Source organism: Vanessa tameamea, chromosome 24 (assembly GCF_037043105.1).
Source record: "Vanessa tameamea isolate UH-Manoa-2023 chromosome 24, ilVanTame1 primary haplotype, whole genome shotgun sequence".
Lineage (NCBI taxonomy): Eukaryota > Metazoa > Arthropoda > Insecta > Lepidoptera > Nymphalidae > Vanessa > Vanessa tameamea.
The window spans coordinates 2,005,532-2,024,943 of record NC_087332.1 but is presented as its reverse complement, the minus strand read 5'-3'; the positions used below and the strand labels follow the sequence as shown (position 1 = coordinate 2,024,943).

At 31.0% G+C, this 19,412-nt stretch overlaps 2 protein-coding genes across 4 annotated transcripts; one reads left to right on the top strand and one right to left on the bottom strand.

Annotated features, from left to right (window-relative positions):
- Window positions 1-2,026: 2,026 nt before the first annotated feature.
- LOC113396497 (ER membrane protein complex subunit 6) lies at window positions 2,027-2,741 on the bottom strand. Its single transcript, XM_026634456.2, has 2 exons — window positions 2,513-2,741; window positions 2,027-2,288 (listed from the first exon to the last, which is right to left on the bottom strand). Exons 1-2 carry the CDS (start codon window positions 2,640-2,642, stop codon window positions 2,080-2,082), a joined length of 339 nt encoding a protein of 112 aa, XP_026490241.1. The 5' UTR covers window positions 2,643-2,741; the 3' UTR covers window positions 2,027-2,079.
- Window positions 2,742-3,155: 414 nt separating this feature from the next.
- LOC113396490 (uncharacterized) lies at window positions 3,156-18,788 on the top strand. Of its 3 annotated transcripts, XM_064218800.1 has the most exons (15): window positions 3,156-3,290; window positions 3,792-4,033; window positions 4,216-4,851; window positions 5,220-5,362; window positions 5,722-9,689; window positions 10,128-10,258; window positions 10,589-10,670; window positions 11,513-11,661; window positions 11,929-12,024; window positions 12,575-12,773; window positions 13,318-13,466; window positions 14,966-15,122; window positions 16,115-16,214; window positions 17,121-17,231; window positions 18,316-18,788. In XM_064218800.1, the coding sequence occupies exons 3-15, from the start codon at window positions 4,299-4,301 to the stop codon at window positions 18,661-18,663; spliced, it is 6,186 nt and encodes a 2,061-aa protein (XP_064074870.1). In that variant the 5' UTR covers window positions 3,156-3,290; window positions 3,792-4,033; window positions 4,216-4,298; the 3' UTR covers window positions 18,664-18,788. The 3 variants fall into 3 exon arrangements, with proteins under 3 accessions (XP_064074870.1, XP_026490227.2, XP_026490228.2); XM_026634442.2 differs by having other exon boundaries at window positions 3,792-4,851; XM_026634443.2 differs by lacking the exon at window positions 3,156-3,290 and adding an exon at window positions 3,399-3,585 and having other exon boundaries at window positions 3,792-4,851.
- Window positions 18,789-19,412: the final 624 nt, after the last annotated feature.

Sequence of the window (19,412 nt, the reverse complement as noted above, 5' to 3'; positions counted from 1 at the left end):
TTCACCTCTCAAATCATCGTTGATAACCGCGCCACTTTTGTGAAGGTTTCGAATCATGTCATTTACTATAAACGTACAACAGATGGAGTGCGAATCGTACCGCATAATTGTTTTTCAAATATGTATTGAAACGCATGCCAAATAGCTTTAACCATATTCAAACATGCAAATTATATTTTAAAAAAAAAAAACATAAATGAAATATAATTAGCTAGCAAAGAGCCAGATGCTTCAGGAAAGCTAAGGTCAGGTGATTTTCTGCAATGAAAATGCAGATCTGCTGATCTGCCATGCTGCCTGTCTTTATATTTATTTCCTGAAAAAAAAAACCAGGTTAATCATAGTTCAATTCCATAGGTAGATGACCATCATAAATTATTTCACACATTATGACACGACGTCTAAAGCTTTTGACGTTAAATATTTATATTTGAGCCTCGGTTCTAGAGATTAAAATAAGACATCCGAGGTCTGTATTATATATAAAACATGCACATAAATAAAGGAATTGTTTTTACATAATACTGTTTTATATAAAATACAGACCTCTGACGTTTTATTTTAATTTCTGAGATGGCAGGTAAGATACAATTAATGTGGAATGATCATGTCAATCATGTACTTAATTCTCCAATTCAGAAATATCCTGACATTAGTTTGAACAACCTACTTTTCAGGAGAACAAAATTGAAGTTTATGTATAAGCTTAAAATCATAATATTTACTATACTAGCGGCAAGATACGATGGCCGTTTTGACACATTAAAAAAGTGATGTGAAATGTAAATTTATTATCGATATAATATATTCAAATCTTTGTTTTTTTGCAAGTAATTTAATTCAAGTTTTTGTTGCAAGTAGTATCTGATTAAAAAGGTTTAATAAAAAAAATATAAAATAAGTTTAAGTAATATATTCGAACGAAATCAATTTAAATCAAAAATTGGAATTAGAATGAATAACTTTATAAACACATTACATAAAAAAACACAAATATAACACCGACTACGAGGTCGAGTGTGAGAGTGTGACGTACACGTTTACGCAAAAAAATAAATAAAAAAGTTATCTTCGCGGTACCCTAATATTTGTAGTTTAGAAATCACATTCGATAAATTTTATGACTAACTGCACGTCACTATTGACAATAAAGAACAACAATTTGCTCCTTTGATGTAATTATTTATTAAATACGAAACTTCATGAGCGGGCAAACGTCAAAACGGCCATCATAGCGTGCCGCTACTATAGAGGCATTAATTTTTTTATTCATAGTATTTTACTATACAAAATAAAACGATATATTTCGTTTTCTATTTCCTTTATTAAATAATGATTAACAACAAAGAAAACACAGTAAAATACAGTATGACATAATTACGAATCAAATTAAAAATATATTAAATTTTTGCTTTTTAAATGTATTCCTTTTCATAAACTAAATACATTATGATTAAAAAAAAAATACTGAATAAAATGATATTTCATAGATGAAGAGAGAATTACCAGAACCAAAAAACTACACTATTTTGGAGTCAAAAATATTGTAGTTTAACTTGGAACTCTAAAAATGTAGACCTTTTACGAAAACGATATAGTTGTAACTCATACTTTTTTAATATTAAATCCTTCTTATATGGTATTAAATAATTATATAACCAGGCATCCATATAGTATCTAGCATTTCCCTTAACCTAATAACACTTAATATACACAAATATTAATATTTGTGTTCGAATTGCATAAATTTCTTGTATAGTACAATCAAAATGCAGTAGAGTAGTTTTCTTATTTTTTAAGTTATTCTAAGACTTGAAGTGAATCCCCTTTGAACATAGAAATAGGCTCTACAGGTTTGTTTTTCTATTATCTATCTTTAATTTCACTTGCAATTAGGTACTTAAACCTAAATACCAATTGATTGCATAATAAGTAATGAGTTGTATCTGTTCTTGTCCAAATTAATAAATGTTACATTTAAACAACTGGAATTTTATCTGTAGTTTTTTAAATATTTTATACAAAATTAATTAAAAAGGATTATTTATTATTACTAGCAACATTATACCATATTCTTTCCTAATACACATGAACCATTCCATATATGAAAGTCCAAAATAGTACATAAGTAAATAATGCTCCAAAGAAACCATTGGTTAAGACACTCTGTCTCGATACGTAGTATTTATGCCAGTTTGGCCCAGCTTTTATCAAGAACATAGCCCACAGACTAACAACTGCAAACACGTAGAAAGCAAAACCGTTGAGTCCAGTCAGGCCAAGAATCCCTGAAAACAGAAAAATGAATACCTTAAATATATATCATTAATTTAAATATTTGTCTAACATTAAAACTTTCGGTATACCTAAGATTTTCAAGTATATATATTTTTTTACCTAACTTGTAAAATCAAGGCATTCATATGGGACCACAATTTATTTGATATACAAAATGACCTAGAAGGTTTTTAAGTGTGACGCTGATGGCATTGTTACTTTTTAAAATAATTACCAGCCGTAGATCCTGATAATGCGGCCATAGAAGTTCGACAATACTCTACAACTACGGCATTGTTTCTGAGTGCAGCCTCACTGTATACTACTGGTTCCGGCTTTTGATCTTTTGCTTTAGTGGACGACATTTTCCAGTTTTTCTTGTATAATAATTGCAATATTCTTTAGTAAATAATATCGTGCAAGCAAATATTGATAGTCACAGGTCACAGGCAAATTACAATTACATCTGACAAGTGACAACTGACAAATGTCAATTCTCAATTCCGATTTTTGTCAATTGTTTTAATGACAAATCGATTGTTGCCACATGTAATATTATAGGCACATTATAGTAAATTATATTCTTGCTGTATTGCTTGAACTGAAAACGGCGTTTTTACTCAAAATGTATTTGAAAATGTCTCCTTATAAATTTGGACTTCAAACAACACAATTTGTATATAATAATGATAACCAATCCATAAAGCAAATTTTAATAATTTATATTAAGCAAACGAATAATAACATCAATAAAAATTTTAAGTTTTCATTTAATTCTAATTTGTTATTGTATATCTAGTTTCATTTTCAATATATTTGTAATTGTTACATGCCAATGAACTTTTTTGTACGTGTGTGTAAAATTAGAATATATACTGAATAAACGCCGATGACACACACATTCAAAGTATTTTCATGGTGGTTTTCGCGGCACTAAGCGTCGTTGAACTTAATTTCTTTTGAATAATATAGATCAAGTGATAATAGTCATTTATTATTGTTTTGAACTTAAGGTAATAATTATTGTCGTTTGTAGAAATATTTTCGATCAATAATCAAGGAAGCGTTTAATTTTCCTGAGAATATTGTAATTGTGATGGCGTGTGGATGACGGCTCTGGTTGAACCCTACTCGTATCTAAATAGAACTTTGGTCGTTTAATATTAAGGCGTTGTGTGTTTATAATTAATTTTCCTGGATCTATGTGTTATTCTCTTTGTAAAATACCTAATAAATCTTTTTTAGATGTTTAAAGTGTTCCGTTAAAATGAAAATTAAGTTTTCGATTCTATAACTCAGCTATTCTATGTAGGGGAACGTATCTTATATTTCGCTTTTGTGCACAATATGGCATTTGTAATAAAGACTTTTTAACATGAGTAGATACATTGTTTAGTACAGTTTTCTATATAATTAATGGTTTAACACAAAACGAAGTATTAGATTTATGCGAAAAAAATTTGATTAACCTAGTTGAATGAATGAATAACTTGATTTCGATTTTTTTGTTTCAGTATTGGAACCTAGATAATTTCTGAGTGTCTGAAGTCGTTTATTGTGTACTGACATTGCATTTACATTTTTTATATTGACATAGCCATGGTGATATAGAAATAATTGGAAAATATTAAATACCGACATTTTCGAACTAACATTGAAAGATAGCATTACGTCAGAGTCATCAGCGGTCGAATGTGTGATTGTTGGAATACAAAATGGAGGAATCTGAGGACAACATGAGCTCAGAAGACATTAGGTATGATAATAGTCCTTTGACTGCCCGAGTTAAGCCAAAAAAACGATCATTAATTGAACGCGAATTAGAAACTAATTTAACAGCGAGAGTAACTTCTCCTATTACAAATTCTGATTTAGGCAGCACCAGTCGTTATGGCAGAGCTCGGAGGATTAAAACTGATAGTGATTTTTGCGATATAGAGAAAACGGTAACAAAAAATCTTAAGTCACCGAACCCTAAGCCGGAGAAATCACCTAATACTATACAGTCTCCAGTCTATAAAATGCACGCTTCCAATTCTCCCATCAGAATTGAAACACCAAAGCATTCAGAAAACTCCTTAGACAATACGATAGAGAGTATTTATAGTGAAAACAATTCTCTGAGTCGTTTTGGTTCTGAAGAAAAGAAATCGAAATCATCAACAAAGAAATATCCTAAAGTATACATACGAAAAGACCTCATACAAAGTAAAGATAAAGACACCGATGATACTGTTGTTCTGATAAAAAATATGTTTTCTCCGAGTAATAGTAACAAAACATCCAATTATTTAAATAGCCTAGATGATTCTGAGAAGTATAATTCACATACTACAAAAAAAGCTTCGAATGGATATTTGAATTCTGTTGTTAAAACATTAGATTTTGGTGGTAGTAAGAAGAAAAAGAATGTTGGATCTGAGATGGGTTTTTCTAAAAGTGAATTGTTTGAAATGGAGGCCAAGAGTGAGTACCAGGTTGGTGATTTGGCTTGGGCAAGAATGGGAACATATCCTTTTTGGCCATGCATTGTAACTAGAGATCCGTTGAGTGAAATGTTTGTTAAGAAAAAGTGTAAGTATATCTTTTTTAAGACCAATCTAATTAATAAAATTATGTTAATGCTTAATGTATATAATAATGTAATAATCCTTTATTAAACTTATACCATATAAAATAAATTAAAAATAAAGTAAAAAATATTTAACCTGTTTGTAGATTTGGTAGGTTGTGTTAATAAAATAGGTATGGATTTTTATTTTAAAATACATGTTTATTTAATATCATGGACTGCTATAATTTAAATTTATAATTTCCTAAAGGTCTTTCAACATTGTTCTGTTATATTTAAAAAAAAAAAATACTTAGATACTTAAATCATTGTGATAATGGTATTCATAATAGAACAGTATTTAGAGAAAAAGTTTTGTACACTATTCCAGTGTTTGGACGTATTGAGCGAGATGTCTTACATGTGACCTTCTTTGGTGACAATGGGCGCCGCGGCTGGATCGTGGACAGCATGTTGAAGAAGTTCCTTGGTCAGCTCGAGTTTGAAGCAACACGCATGAATTTTACACCCGAGGTTCACCTTTTTTAAAAACAGTAACACTTAGCCATGTATATTTAAGTATCTCTTAAAATTGTTGTCATTTTATTAACCAGCATTTATTACAATTTTTGCATTGGTTCATACCACTTATCAAAAATAAAATTATTCCTTATTTTCTGTGAAATTATCAAATTTGAAATAAATTACAGCTAAATTACTTAGCTTATTTTTATATGCTTAGATCATTAGTTTCATATTTAATATTACATACATTTTGAATAAATATATTTAAATGAAATATAAGAAAAATAAATATATAAATGAAAACTATATTATGTAATACTGATAATATAATTTTATGTTTAATAGTTTATGTAAATTTTTTGATTCAGGCTAAAAAGAAGGATTCCAGGCTATACTCTGCTTTCTTCATATCAGATAAAAAATTATCGTCATGGCAAATTTCGGTCGAAGAAGCGGAGACACTGTTGAGAGAACCAAAAAGATTAAGAATCGACATCCTAAATGATATGCTTGAAAAATCTCGAGTAGGCAAAGGTACTCCGAAACAAGAGAAAAGTAAGAGAATTACCAGAACAAATAGTGATGTGTCTTTAAGTGAAAGTTTGTATGATACACTATTTTCTGAAGATGACACCAAAGCAAATGATTCAGAAAGATCAAGAAGCAAAAGCAGAAATAGATCCTTAAATGTGTCAGAAGTTGTAACTGCTTGTCTCGACAATATGGCAGCTAAAACTGGGATTACTAAAATCCAAAGGCAATCACACATGGATAGATGGCTGCAAAAAGCCAAGTCAAAGACACCCGAAAAATCTCACATCAAATCTCACAGTGGTAAATCAAATAACAGTGCCAAAATTAAAAAAAACCTACCTCGAGATGCACATTCCAAAAATGTCAGACACTGTAGAAAATCCAGCCTTGAATCTCAACCTGAAAATGAAACTAAATTAACATCACACCAAAATGAACATGATTATAGTCAAAATTATTGTGAGGGTAATAGTCCTGTCATTTTAGATGATGTCGAAATTGAATATGAGAATGCAGAAATATTTACAACAGATTCAGTTGAACCTGGTTCAGGCATAGGTATTATATCTAAAGTTGAAACCCTTTGTCCTAAGGAAGCTTTGGATAAAAATGAAGAAAGTGTGATAATAACAGTTGTAAATGATGACATTAGTGTTTCTGAATCAAAAGTTGAAAGTGAAATTGGTAATCGAATCAATGAACACTTAGATACTGGAGGTGATTTGAACAGTGAAGTACAAATTGATGCAAAATCTGAAAAAATGCTCGAAGATTCCAAAAAAATAAAAGACATAGAAATAGAAAAAGACAGTCAAACTGATTCTGTAAATGCTGATGTAACAGAAAATATGGAAATTGATGATGACACTAGTGAAGGTATAATTGAAAATTCATTAGAAAGTGCAATTATTAATAATAAGGAATTAGAAGTTAAGTCTGGTGAACCAAGTAATAATGTTTTAAGTACAGATGGGGGTGAAGAATGCATGGAAGTGAGTGACTTGCATACAGATATTGAATCTAATAATATGAATGAAATACTTAATAATGAATTACCACTAATTAATACCTTTTGTATTTCTTCAAGTGTCAACAACCCCAATGTTATCAATGAAGAAAGCAGTACAATTATAAATACTTTACAAGAAAAAGATGTAAATGAAAAATTTGAGAAGAAACAAGTTAAAAATATTTATCGAAATAAAAGACAATCGAAAGTGTTAGAAGTTAGTGATTTGAACAAAGATAATATTAATATAGGAAGTACAAGTGAAAATTGTGTGGAAATCTTAAAATTAGACAGTATAAATGTAAATGTTGACAATAATGTCGCCCTCGAGAAGATTGAAGACAGTTGTAATAAAGATAGTGTAAATAATAAGGAAAGTTCTAATGATATAGTTAAAGCAGCTGAAGGAAGTAAATTAGTTACACTAGAATTAAAAAAACAAATTATAAACAATAAAAAAAAACTAGAAAATGGCTTGTGTGACGACGAAAATGTTCAATCAGATAATGAAGGCGTAGCGCCTTCAACTGTTACTCTAAAGTTAAAAAATATAACTAAATATAAGTTGTCTCTTAATAAGTCAGCAGAGAAAACAAGCGACTCGATAAAAAAACCTGATACATTTGAAATAAAATCTAAAAATTGTAATGTAATCAAAACATCACCTAATTGTGAAAGTAAAGCAAAAAATTTTCACTATAAAAACTGCGCAATCACTAAGGATAACATCATAAGTTTAGATTCCGTTAGTAGTTTAGAACTAGTAACGATAGAAGGTACAATAATAACACAAAATGGTTTTACTGATCATGATAAATTTGAAACATGCACTGTCGAAAATGTGGAACTTGTTCCTAATAAAGAAATAAATGACAATACAGAGATTAATATAAATCAGATTGATGAAATAAATTTTCAAGTTAGCGACAAAGATTTTGATAATATAAATATTTCTAATTATGTGGTACAGCCGTTACAAACGGAAGGCGAGTGTGTTACATGGAATGGATATCACGAAACAAATAAAATTGATATAACCGAAAAACAAAAACAAATTGATGTTAAACAAAATACCTGTAATGAAGACAATATTTTTATTGAAACTAATTTCATAGAAGATAATGAAGAGATTTCACCATATGAGTCAGGTTTAAATACTTGTAGCAATATTTCTGTTTCAGAAGATTTAGTTGAAAAAGATACAAATATTTATGATAAAACTAATCTAGAAACAGATGAAAAAGAACCTGATAGTATGTCAGTAAAATCAGAAGACAGTGAAGCATCACTAAGTAAAAAAAAACAACGCACAAAAGATAATAAAAAGAAATTTGAAGAACCGGACTTTTTAAAGTATTTAGAACTAAGACAAGATGCAGTTATGGACGAACATCCAGAACTGTCACTCGAAGATATCACCAATTATTTGTATAATACATGGCTTTATGAAGAGAGTTTGAAAACTGACACAAAAAAAGCAGATGACGTGGATCAAGCAAATTTAGTCAAAGGCCTAAACCAAGACACAATCCCGCTGAAAAAAGTTCGTAAAAAGACTAGAGTCGACAAAGAAAAAGATAAAGAACGAAACTTTGACAAAGAGGAAAATATACAAAAGGAAAAATCAAAACGAAGAATTATTAGACCATACTACAGAGAAGATTTTTCAGATGCCGAAGAGGATTCGGAATATTTTGACATCTTTAAAGTAAAACAAAAAGCTCCTAAGCAAATTGATAATTTAAATGAACCAATTATAAATGTAAGCTATCAAAATGATTTTACAACAAGTGAAGAACCAATTGAATATGAAGAAGAGATGGGACAAGACGAAATAGATCAAGTTGAAGAATATTTTAGACAACTAACTGCCCCTAAGCCTAATTTGTTTAAAGGTTTAATAAGGGAAAAAGTTTGTGAAATCTGTGAAAGAGTTGGCAATCTTGTGAAATGTAAAGGATGTCACTGTATGTTTCACACTGATTGTGATAAAAAACAAACTGAAATCATCGAAATATCTGCACCTATTAGAGGAGGTAGAAAAAAGAAGAAAAAAAGGGGAAGGAAAGCAAAAGAAGATAATAATGGTCTAGATTCTGAAAGTCAGAGTGACGAAAAATCTCAAGATGCAAACATTTCCGATGAAATCCAGAATACGTCTATCGATGAAGAAGATTCTCATATAGTGGCTGATGCGGAAGTATTTGAAGCTCAGCTTGTTGCTAAAATGAAAGAAATCCTCGAAACTCCAGATGAATTGGATTATGATTCGTATTCGAACGATGAAAACGATTGGAGCGATATTGATGTTGGGGAATGCAAAATAGTAGACATAAAACCGCGTCTAAAAGATCGAGAAGAAAATACCGATTATTCAGACTTTAAATGCTATAATTGTCAAAAAAACGAAATACCAATTTGTTTTGTTTGTAAATCATCTATTTCTCCTAAAGATAAAGCGGAACATAGACAGCGGTGTCAAGTAGCACACTGTCAAAAGTACTATCATCTAGAATGTTTGGACCATTGGCCCCAAACACAATTCAACGCTGGCGAACTTTCTAGAACGAATAAAAGTAATGAATACTGTGAGGCATTGTCCTGTCCAAGACATGTGTGTCATACTTGTGTTTGTGATGATCCGAGAGGCTGCAAAACGAGGTTTAGTGGGGATAAGCTAGCTAGATGCATCAGATGTCCCGCTACATACCATACATTCACCAAATGTCTTCCAGCGGGCACACAGATTTTGACTGGCTCACATATTATTTGTCCCAGACATTATGAGCATAGGTGAGGATATTTTTTGGTTATGTTTTAATTTTTATTTATTATAACTTGGAAAATGGTTGTTTTGTACTATAGACATTTTGGGTAACACATTTTCAACCATGGGACCTAGATTGTTATATCTTTCTTTAGTTTTTCTTGATAAAAATGCTTCCCTGAACCTTAAAATTGGAATATATTCATTCAATTCCAAGAAATGTAGGCAAATGTACCGAAAAAGTTACCTAAGAGTTTTATAAAATGATATATTTTATTATTTGTATATATGATATATTTTTTTATGGATAATTTTATATTGGATATAAACGCTTAAACAAAATTTATGATTTTTCTTGAATTAAAAGATGATTGATGGTTCTCCTCATATTTTTGAAGTTCGATTATTAGTCATTCTATATACTTGAAAAAAAAACAAAACATGATATATTTTTAATATTCCAGGCCTGGTAAAGTTCCTTGTCACGTTAATACTGGCTGGTGTTTCATATGTGCTTTGGGGGGCTCACTGATATGCTGCGAGTACTGCCCCACATCCTTCCACGCTGAGTGCCTTAATATTAAACCACCTGAAGGTAAACTTTCATATATTAATCATAATTATAAAAAAAATTGTTAACTTAAATTTCCCTAAATTTTTATAAACATTAAATGAATCTGCATTTTATATTCTGATCTACATATTTCCATAATACAGTATTTGTAATAATATAGAAGCACCTTATTCTTTAAAATATCCACATTTGTTGTCAGTTGACAGTAGAAGTTTAAAAAAAAGAAATGTAATTATTAATTTAATACCCAGTGTTTGAGTCTTAGTCTAATATAATAAAAAAAAAAATAATGTTTTGTCCTATCGTATGCAACTATATAAACAGTAAAAATAAATTTACATTCTTCCTTAGGTGGTTACATGTGTGAAGATTGTGAAACTGGTCGGTTGCCTCTGTACGGGGAAATGGTTTGGGTGAAATTAGGACACTATAGGTAAGTTTTTTTTTTTTAATTTATGTAACATCTTTTTTAACATGTTTATTAAGTTATACTTCTTTAAATTCAGGTATATGTATCTGTTGTGAGTGCATCTGTGTATGTTATGTATTATATTTTCTTTCTATAAAATTATTGTATGGTTTATATCTACATTTATAAGTTATATATTCAGTTGCATACGAAATTATTTAGTAACAATGATAAACGATTGCATAAGATGTGTATTAGACTTTTTTTTTTATTGATAGTAAAATATTCATATAGATTTTAATTAGCTGTAAATTTATTCAATGTTACATAGAATTTATATTTCAATATTATAATTTGTTATCTATACATTTATTTCTTAATAGTTTTATTGAGTTTGCAGACAAGCAAACTGCAATCTTATGGTTGACGGTCGCCTTTGTCATAGCGTCTTTTAGCTTTCACTTTTAGAAGTATAAATTATTTCTTACGTTGGTAATAATAATATTCCAATACCAAACGATGGGAAGTAAGATTTTAAGTCCCTTGTATCTGTAATTACACTGGCTCTTTAAATTGAAATGCAGTAATACTAGCTGTCGCCGCGGAATCGCTTGCGTTTTAGGTGTAAGGCATAAAAAGAGTAGCCTATGTTCCTTGTTGGGGTTCAAACTTGCTTCATAATGACAATGATGTAGTGGTTTGGCCGTGAAAGAGCAACAAACAGACTTACATTCGCATAATAATTAGTATAGACTAATGTTTCCTGATATATTTATTTGCAATTATATGTAATAAAACCAAATTTTTTCTTTCTTGTCTAAAATATTCTTTATTGCAATAAATATAAGATTGAATCTCCCTTGCAGATGGTGGCCGGGTATAATCCTACACCCGTCAGAAATACCACATAACATATTAGCGGTTAAGCATTCCCAAGGAGAATTTGTGGTGCGATTTTTTGGTCAGTATGATCACTATTGGGTGAATAGGGGACGCGTGTTTCCCTTTCAAGAAGGTGAGGATATATGTGTAATGAATGTTTTTTTTTTTTTAATTTTGTGGTATAATTTTACAGCCCAGTTAAAATAAATTACTTTTTCTTTTAATTTAATTCTAAGTAGATACATTTTTATTAAGTGAAACTCCTTTGGTCGTTTTTTTAAAGCAATATTCTATATTTTCGTAACAATTTTTTTTTAAGTGCTCTGTAGATTTTTGCTTTCAATGAATTATTCTTTGTAATGAATGATATGTGTGATTTTAATATGGTTGTTATTCTTAGGTGATTCTGGAAAAGTGTCTAGTCAGAAGTCTAAAATAGACGCAGCATTCACGATGGCGATGGAGCACGCGCAGAGGGCCTGTGAAATACTTAAAAGTAAGAAATACATCGATTAAATGTATGAAATTTTCAATTATGTATTTAATTAATATTGTTGACTAAGAATATCTAGTCATTAGCCTCAATATGATTATAAGTATAACTGTGTTTATGTAGTTTTTTTTTTTAAATATATTAAATGTATTGTGTTTATATTTTAGATAATGTATTAAATTAATATTGTATATAATTTAATAGTATATCAAGTATTTTATTATATGTATTTATTTTTTTATTAATCTAATAATAATACCATTTAGATATTATTACCTATTAAAGTTTTTAATCAATCATACTGTGTGCTATTACATTAAAATCAAGTTAATCATGTAATATAGACAGTATATTAAAATGTTGTTAGCTATCTTACACACAAGATTGTCTGCCAGTGTATAAGACGTATTTATTGTAGTAAGTACAGGTTGAACAAACAAAATTATTGTTTAAAATGTTCTGATTACTATTCTCTATGAATATTTTAGGAATATTCTTTAATAACTAAAATTGATTGGAATTCATAATTAATGATAATAATTTTAACTTCCAGCCGCATCGCCCAACGAAGAGGAATCGATCGACATCGCGTCGTCCCTGCTGCCGCCGCACTACGTCAAGCTGCGCGTCAACAAGCCGTGCGGCTCGCTGTGCGGGAGGAGGATAGACGTAGAGGAGAGCTCGCTCACCCAGTGCGAGTGCGACCCCGCCGACGTGGACCCGTGCGGGCCCTACACGCAGTGCCTTAATAGGTTGGAAACAATCTCGAATAATTAAATAAAATATTCGTTTGGCGGTAGAACAGCCGGTGAGTAGGTGGTACCCACCCGAACATACTTGCATAAAGCTCTACTACCGGGAAACATATACGATCGGATGTTCCATAAGATTGATTGGGTTATTATTTTATTGACATAAAAAAATACTACATTAAAGACCTCTAGGATTTATTACATAACCAGTGATTTAGCGACTTTACTCGCGTTTTAGGTGTTGGTTGTCACGTATTATTCAGACAACATCTTTATAAATTATAGCTTATGTGTTATTTTGACGTATGAGCTGTATTATTGTAAAGTTATATTAAAATCTATTTAGTAATATTTGCGTGATAGGATAACAAACATCCATACATACAAACTATCGCCTTTATAATGTTAGTAAGGATTTTCTATGGCGTCGACAAAGTCATGGAGATATTGTCGATTTCGTGCGTTGAAACGCTATAAAATGTATGACAATGATTTATTTTTTACATGAGTTAATCCATAATACAAAGACGTTTTCTTGTTACAGAATGTTACTGACAGAGTGCGGTCCGACGTGTCGCGCGGGGGATCGTTGCAATAACAGAGCGTTCGAGAAACGCCTATATCCCAAGATGGTGCCTTACCGGACCCCCCACAGGGGTTGGGGTCTGAAGACGCTAGTCGATGTCAAAGCAGGTATAGATTAATTGGTTGATGTAGTGTTGCTATATGAAAATAGTCATTATTGCCATCGTGTTATGTAATTTATATTTATTATATGCCATCTTACCTATACTCTATTCCAATGGGAATTGGAAAGGACCAAAACAAACCGAACCTTTCAGTATCCCAAGTGTTTTGTTGATAAGTCTGCTTTATGATTTACTACAAACAGTTCTTGATTAATATATCTTCACTTTTAATATAACAATATTTCACTTAACTACGTAAATCCACTTAAATTTGACTTTCAAAGTAATGAAAACAGTTTTGCCGACATTCAAAACGCCATTTTTCGATGAACGAACAATTAAAATGTAGGCCTCACTAAAGACGTTCGTTAACCGAATGGAGAATTAATAAATTTATACAGATAAAAAAATATATTATTTTAGTTTTAACATACAATTTAGATTTTTCTTTAAATATATATTTATTTAATATGGATTATAATATAATATAGACATATTATATATAATATAGAAAGTTAGATAATGTTCGATAAAAATGTTATTATTTTATATAGCAAGGTAATTCATTTTAAAGAAATAAAAAATCTTAAAATATAGATCAGTTTTATGCAAAGCAACACTTAAATTATAGTTTTGAAAATAATACAAGCGTAAGATATTATCCGGAATTTTTTTCTTACGACCTGGCTTTGTTTAAGCGAACTGTAATTGTAACCGATTTAGTATTTACGACCTTTTGCTTTTGCCTACTGACTTTTGATTTGCCATCAACACGGACTACGCTGATTGAACATTACTTTTTCGGTTTGAAGATTAAGATAAGATGTTATTTTAAATTACATTTTGTTTTTTTTTTTTTTCAAAAAATTTAATGCTAAGAAATGTATTTCAAGGTCAAAGTCGATTTAGATATAAGATAAAGTAAGAGTTTCTTTGAAAGATATATAAAATTTTATTTATTTAAAACCTTAGTATTATACAATACGTCATATGTCTTAAAAATGCCACTTCATTATTGAAACGTACAATGTTTCTTTTTATTAATGAGGGAATAAAAATCTATTCATATAAATGAATTGTGAGTGTGTTTCTATGATTTATCACTGAAAAAAAAGAGGTAGTTACTCTTTATAAGTTAATAAGGCTATTTGCGAAATACCACGATCCAAATCAAAACTAACGACCTAATTTTTATTTAAGCCTAAAATGCTGCTATCTAAAAATTTGAATATGTACCTTTCCTGCAATTTATATAAAATTTATTTAAAAAAATTACGTAAAACCAATAAAATATATCGTTCCTTAGCATTCTTTACCTATTCGCTCAATAATGTTCTCCTCACTAGTGTAACTAAAATGTCATGTCAAATCAAGGTCAAAGTTGTTTATTTACCTACTTTCCCATTGGAATAGAGTATAAGTCAGTTCGTATTGAAGGTGTAATAAGGCTTAAAACTTTTTTTTCTGTTTACTTATTATTTATAAATTCCTTTTACTTTCAAGGTCAATTTGTAATTGAATATGTTGGTGAGCTGATAGATGAAGATGAATTCAAGAGACGCATGCGCAGGAAACACGAGGTCCGAGACGAGAACTTTTATTTCCTAACACTGGATAAGGAGAGGATGATAGATGCCGGCCCGAAAGGGAACTTTGCAAGGTTAGAGGCATTTAGTCGTTAAGCTGCTATTGCTTGATTGGTGTAATATTGGTCGATGCGCTCGACTAGAGATAAACGTAATGAATCCGATATGTAAGACGAATCTAAGAAATTATTTGGGTAATGAAGGTCACGCAAATTAACTAATGAGCACTCAAGAGTAAAGTTTCGTGAAATGGACTTTAATGTTATGTAATTACGTCTGCTGTATCTTTTAATAATTAAAAGATACAGAAATTTTATGATATTAAGAATTATTCTTCACTTCACTTCCTCACTTAACCATCCGAAGCATGTATGAGTTTTTTATACTGTGTGTAACCAATCAGTGTTAGATCATGTCCGAACAGGATCAGTTTGAGATATCCTGGGTTTGAATTCCAGTTGGGAAAAGTAATTATGATTTTCTGTCATGACAATAAAATTGATCTATCTCCGATAATGTACTGCTATAATAGTGAGGGGCGAGGGAACCTGTAATGTACGGATAATATGAATGCACAGATATTTTTTTACTTGATAATTCTTTATCAGTTCGAGATCAAACTAAGAACAACAATTGTGCATTAAACATGTTTTAAGAATAACCGCCGTAGCCGAAATCGAAAAATAAATAATTATGATTATGTTGTACACAACACATAATATTTTATGTTGTTTATAAGCTATAGAAGTTAAAAAATATATAATTATACATACACTTCATATATAGAAGTGGATATTGGTATATTTGTTTGATAAATGGACTTCAAAACAGTTTGAACAATTACGATGAAAATTGGTGCATTTATCTAGTTTTAGTATTTACTATTCAGGTTTTTATAAAAATAATGTTGTAAATCGCCGCTAGATGGCGCTGCAGGACATCAACTTCTATACCATATATAAAGAAAGGCAGAACAACATCTGCCAACTTTCCTAGTAAGCTATAAATAAATTAACCTTACGAATTTTGAACGATCGCTTAAGTAATTTTTTTTTTTTTGTTTTAGGTTCATGAACCATTCCTGTGAGCCGAACTGTGAGACGCAGAAGTGGACGGTGTTGGGTGATATACGTGTCGGTCTGTTTGCGCTTTACGATATACCTGCTGTAAGTATTACTTTTACACAAGCTCCGCCCGTAGCTTCTCATGTAAGGCGAAGGGCAGATTATGTTAAGTCAGGGTATAATCTTTCTCTATTCCAAATTTCTTCAGTTGTTTTTTTCCCTGATCGAGTAAGAAGCAATTTAATATACAAAAACATCAGTAGGATTTTAAAGCTATTGCAATTTTTTTTTACATTAGCAGCTTGTAAATTTCCCACTGCTGGGCTAAGGCCTCCTCTCCCTTTAAGGTTTGGAGCATATTCCACCACACTGCTCCAATGCGGGTTGGTGGAATACACATGTGGCAGAATTTCGTTGAAATTAGGCACATGCAGGTTTACTCACGATGTTTTCCTTCACCGCCGAGCACGAGATGAATTATAAACACAAATTAAGCACATGAAAATTCATTTTATCTCAATAACAATTTTAAAGGGCTTATATACTTAGCATATTCGTAGAATAGTAAACTATTCAACATTCATCATACATACATACATACATACATATTATTTAAAATATATATCAATGAGTCAATCAGTCGAAATGGTCTACTGGATTTCTATTCACGAGAATAACGGAAGGTAGCGTTGATGTGCATGCTTAATTGTTTTGTTTTAAAAAGTAATATAAACATACCTGTGTAAAATGGTGAAAAAGTTTGACTTAGTTGCCGGTTCCTCTCGGTAGAATTTACATTTAAAATTACAAAAAGCTATGATTGGTCAGCTTTAAATTTAATTCAAACATTGTACCGTGTTAATGCTATTATGATTCAACTTGAATAAAGAATATTTTAATGTTAAGTTTACGCAGTAAAGTAATACATTGTAAATACCTGCCTAGGAATAATAGTATATTATTATAATTAATTTATGACGTTTTGAGAAATAACCTTTCTATTTTCAGAATAGTGAACTAACATTCAACTACAATTTAGAATCAGCCGGTATCGAGAAGAAACGTTGTATGTGTGGTGCGAAGCGTTGTTCGGGTTATATAGGAGCTAAGCCAAAACAGGTGAATTCAACTTTTAGATTTCAATTAACCATAGGTTTTAATTGTGATGCTTTATAATTTTCTTATAAGAAATATAGCATACAATGTTTGGGTGGGTAAAACTCATGATGTATTCTACCACCAAGCAGCAATACTTGGTATTGTTGTGATCCAGTTTGAATGGTGAGTGAGCCGGTGTAACTACAGACACAAGGGACATAACATCTCTCTTCTCGAGCTTGTTGGTGTATTGACGATGTAAGGAATGGTTAAAATTTCTTACAGCGTTAATATAAAATGGTGACCACTTACCATTAGGTGGCGCATTTTCTACTTATATAAAAAAGCCTATAATGTACTAAATTACATTTATTCTAGTATTTATTTAATTATTTTCCAATATGCAGCACACACGTGAACCGTGGAAAAAGGCGTTGCAAGTTAGTTTGATTACAGTATTACTATATAGTTTTTTAAATTTTTTTAATACAAATAACATAAGAATTAGAAAATTGAAAAAAAAAAATTTTTTTTTTGAATTGGGCCTTGGAGTAGTGGTGCAAAAAGCTTCATCAAAAGTATAACACCTCGCCTTATTGCCTCCACTGGTGACAGAAAGGCTGGTTTGTTTTTAGGCCAGAGGCTCGGAATTGCGATTCAACGGGGAAATGCTTGCATTCTTGCCACCATTTCATGCGGTCGAGATTTATACAGTAACTTTTTAATTCATATTTGTATATATATTTAAGCACTTACATTATTACTTGTATTATATACAATAACTGCTTAGTTATATAATAACATAAAAACTTATTTATTATTATGGTAAGGGCATATATAGGATACAGGTGGATATTTCTTATCTCTAGTGGTAAGAAATATCAATTCCTTATATTGTCAATGCGCCCACGACCTTGAGAACTAAGATGTTATGTCCCTGCTGCCTGACATTACACTGACTTACTGACCTTTCAAACAGGACCACAACAATGCTTTGATGTTGAAAGTAGAATGTGTGGGCGGTACCTACCCAGACGGGCTTGCAAAAGGCCCTACCAGCAGGTTAAATATAAATAGAACCTATTTAACTAATGTTCAATTGCAGGATGATCAACCAAAGAAAACTAAAATAACAACAAAGCGTACGTACAAAAAGCGCAAACAGATAGAGGATTCGCCGTCAACCAGTCGGAACAAGCCAAGAAACAGAGTCGGTAGACCTAATAAACCGAGAGAATTGACGGAAATAGAAAAAGACTTGCTGATAATCAAAAATGCAACAAGCGGCATTTCTAGCGATTCAGAATGCAGCGGAAGGCTCAGCAGTATTGATAGTTCAAGAGATGCCAAAGCTTCGAAGAGGAAACGAACGAATGTGTCGACGGAGGAAGTCCTTTCATCCCCGAGTACGAAACGGATGAAGAGTGAACTGAAATCGAGCGAATTGGACTGATTGAATGACGTTCTAAATCATGTTAATAGTTTCATTTGTACGTTGAGAATTATGAATTTTATTTACTTGTAAATAATTAGTTATCGCTTTACATATCAGCTGCTATGAATAAATATGTATTCGAAGTTTGGTCGTATTTATTTTTTCAAGTTATGCTTCTTTTTGCGCGCTATGAAAAAATGACGAGAGTGAATTTTTATGACACGCGCTGGTGACTTGATAGCTACACGATGAAGTTGCTCGCTAAACTACCAATGATGTGTCAAGTCGCTTGAAATAGACAACTTCACGCCTTATATTATTTTACAACGTTAATTTTATTACAAGTTAGCTGTGTTGCAGAACTATCGATAGTTTGACTGTCGATAGTTGACCTCGAAAACTATTCAGGATATCGATAGTAATATCGATAGTATCCTTTTGACCAATACTGCCGATACTATCCATAGTATCGATAGTATCGATAGCTCCCCAGCAATACTACTGATACTGTCGATAGTATTTCAAAAACCATAACTTTTAATCTAAACTATCGATAGTATCGATAGTTTTGTACTATCGATAACCTGTTATTTTTCGATAGTATTACTTTCTTAAGATAAGTTATTTAGTAAGCCAGGTAACGAAAATTTATCTATCATAGTATAGATAGTATTGACACGTGACAATACTATGGTTAGAATCTACATTCCGAACCGGTGGTAGCTTCACTTAATATAGTTTGTTAAATAACATTCAAAAGTGCTTGT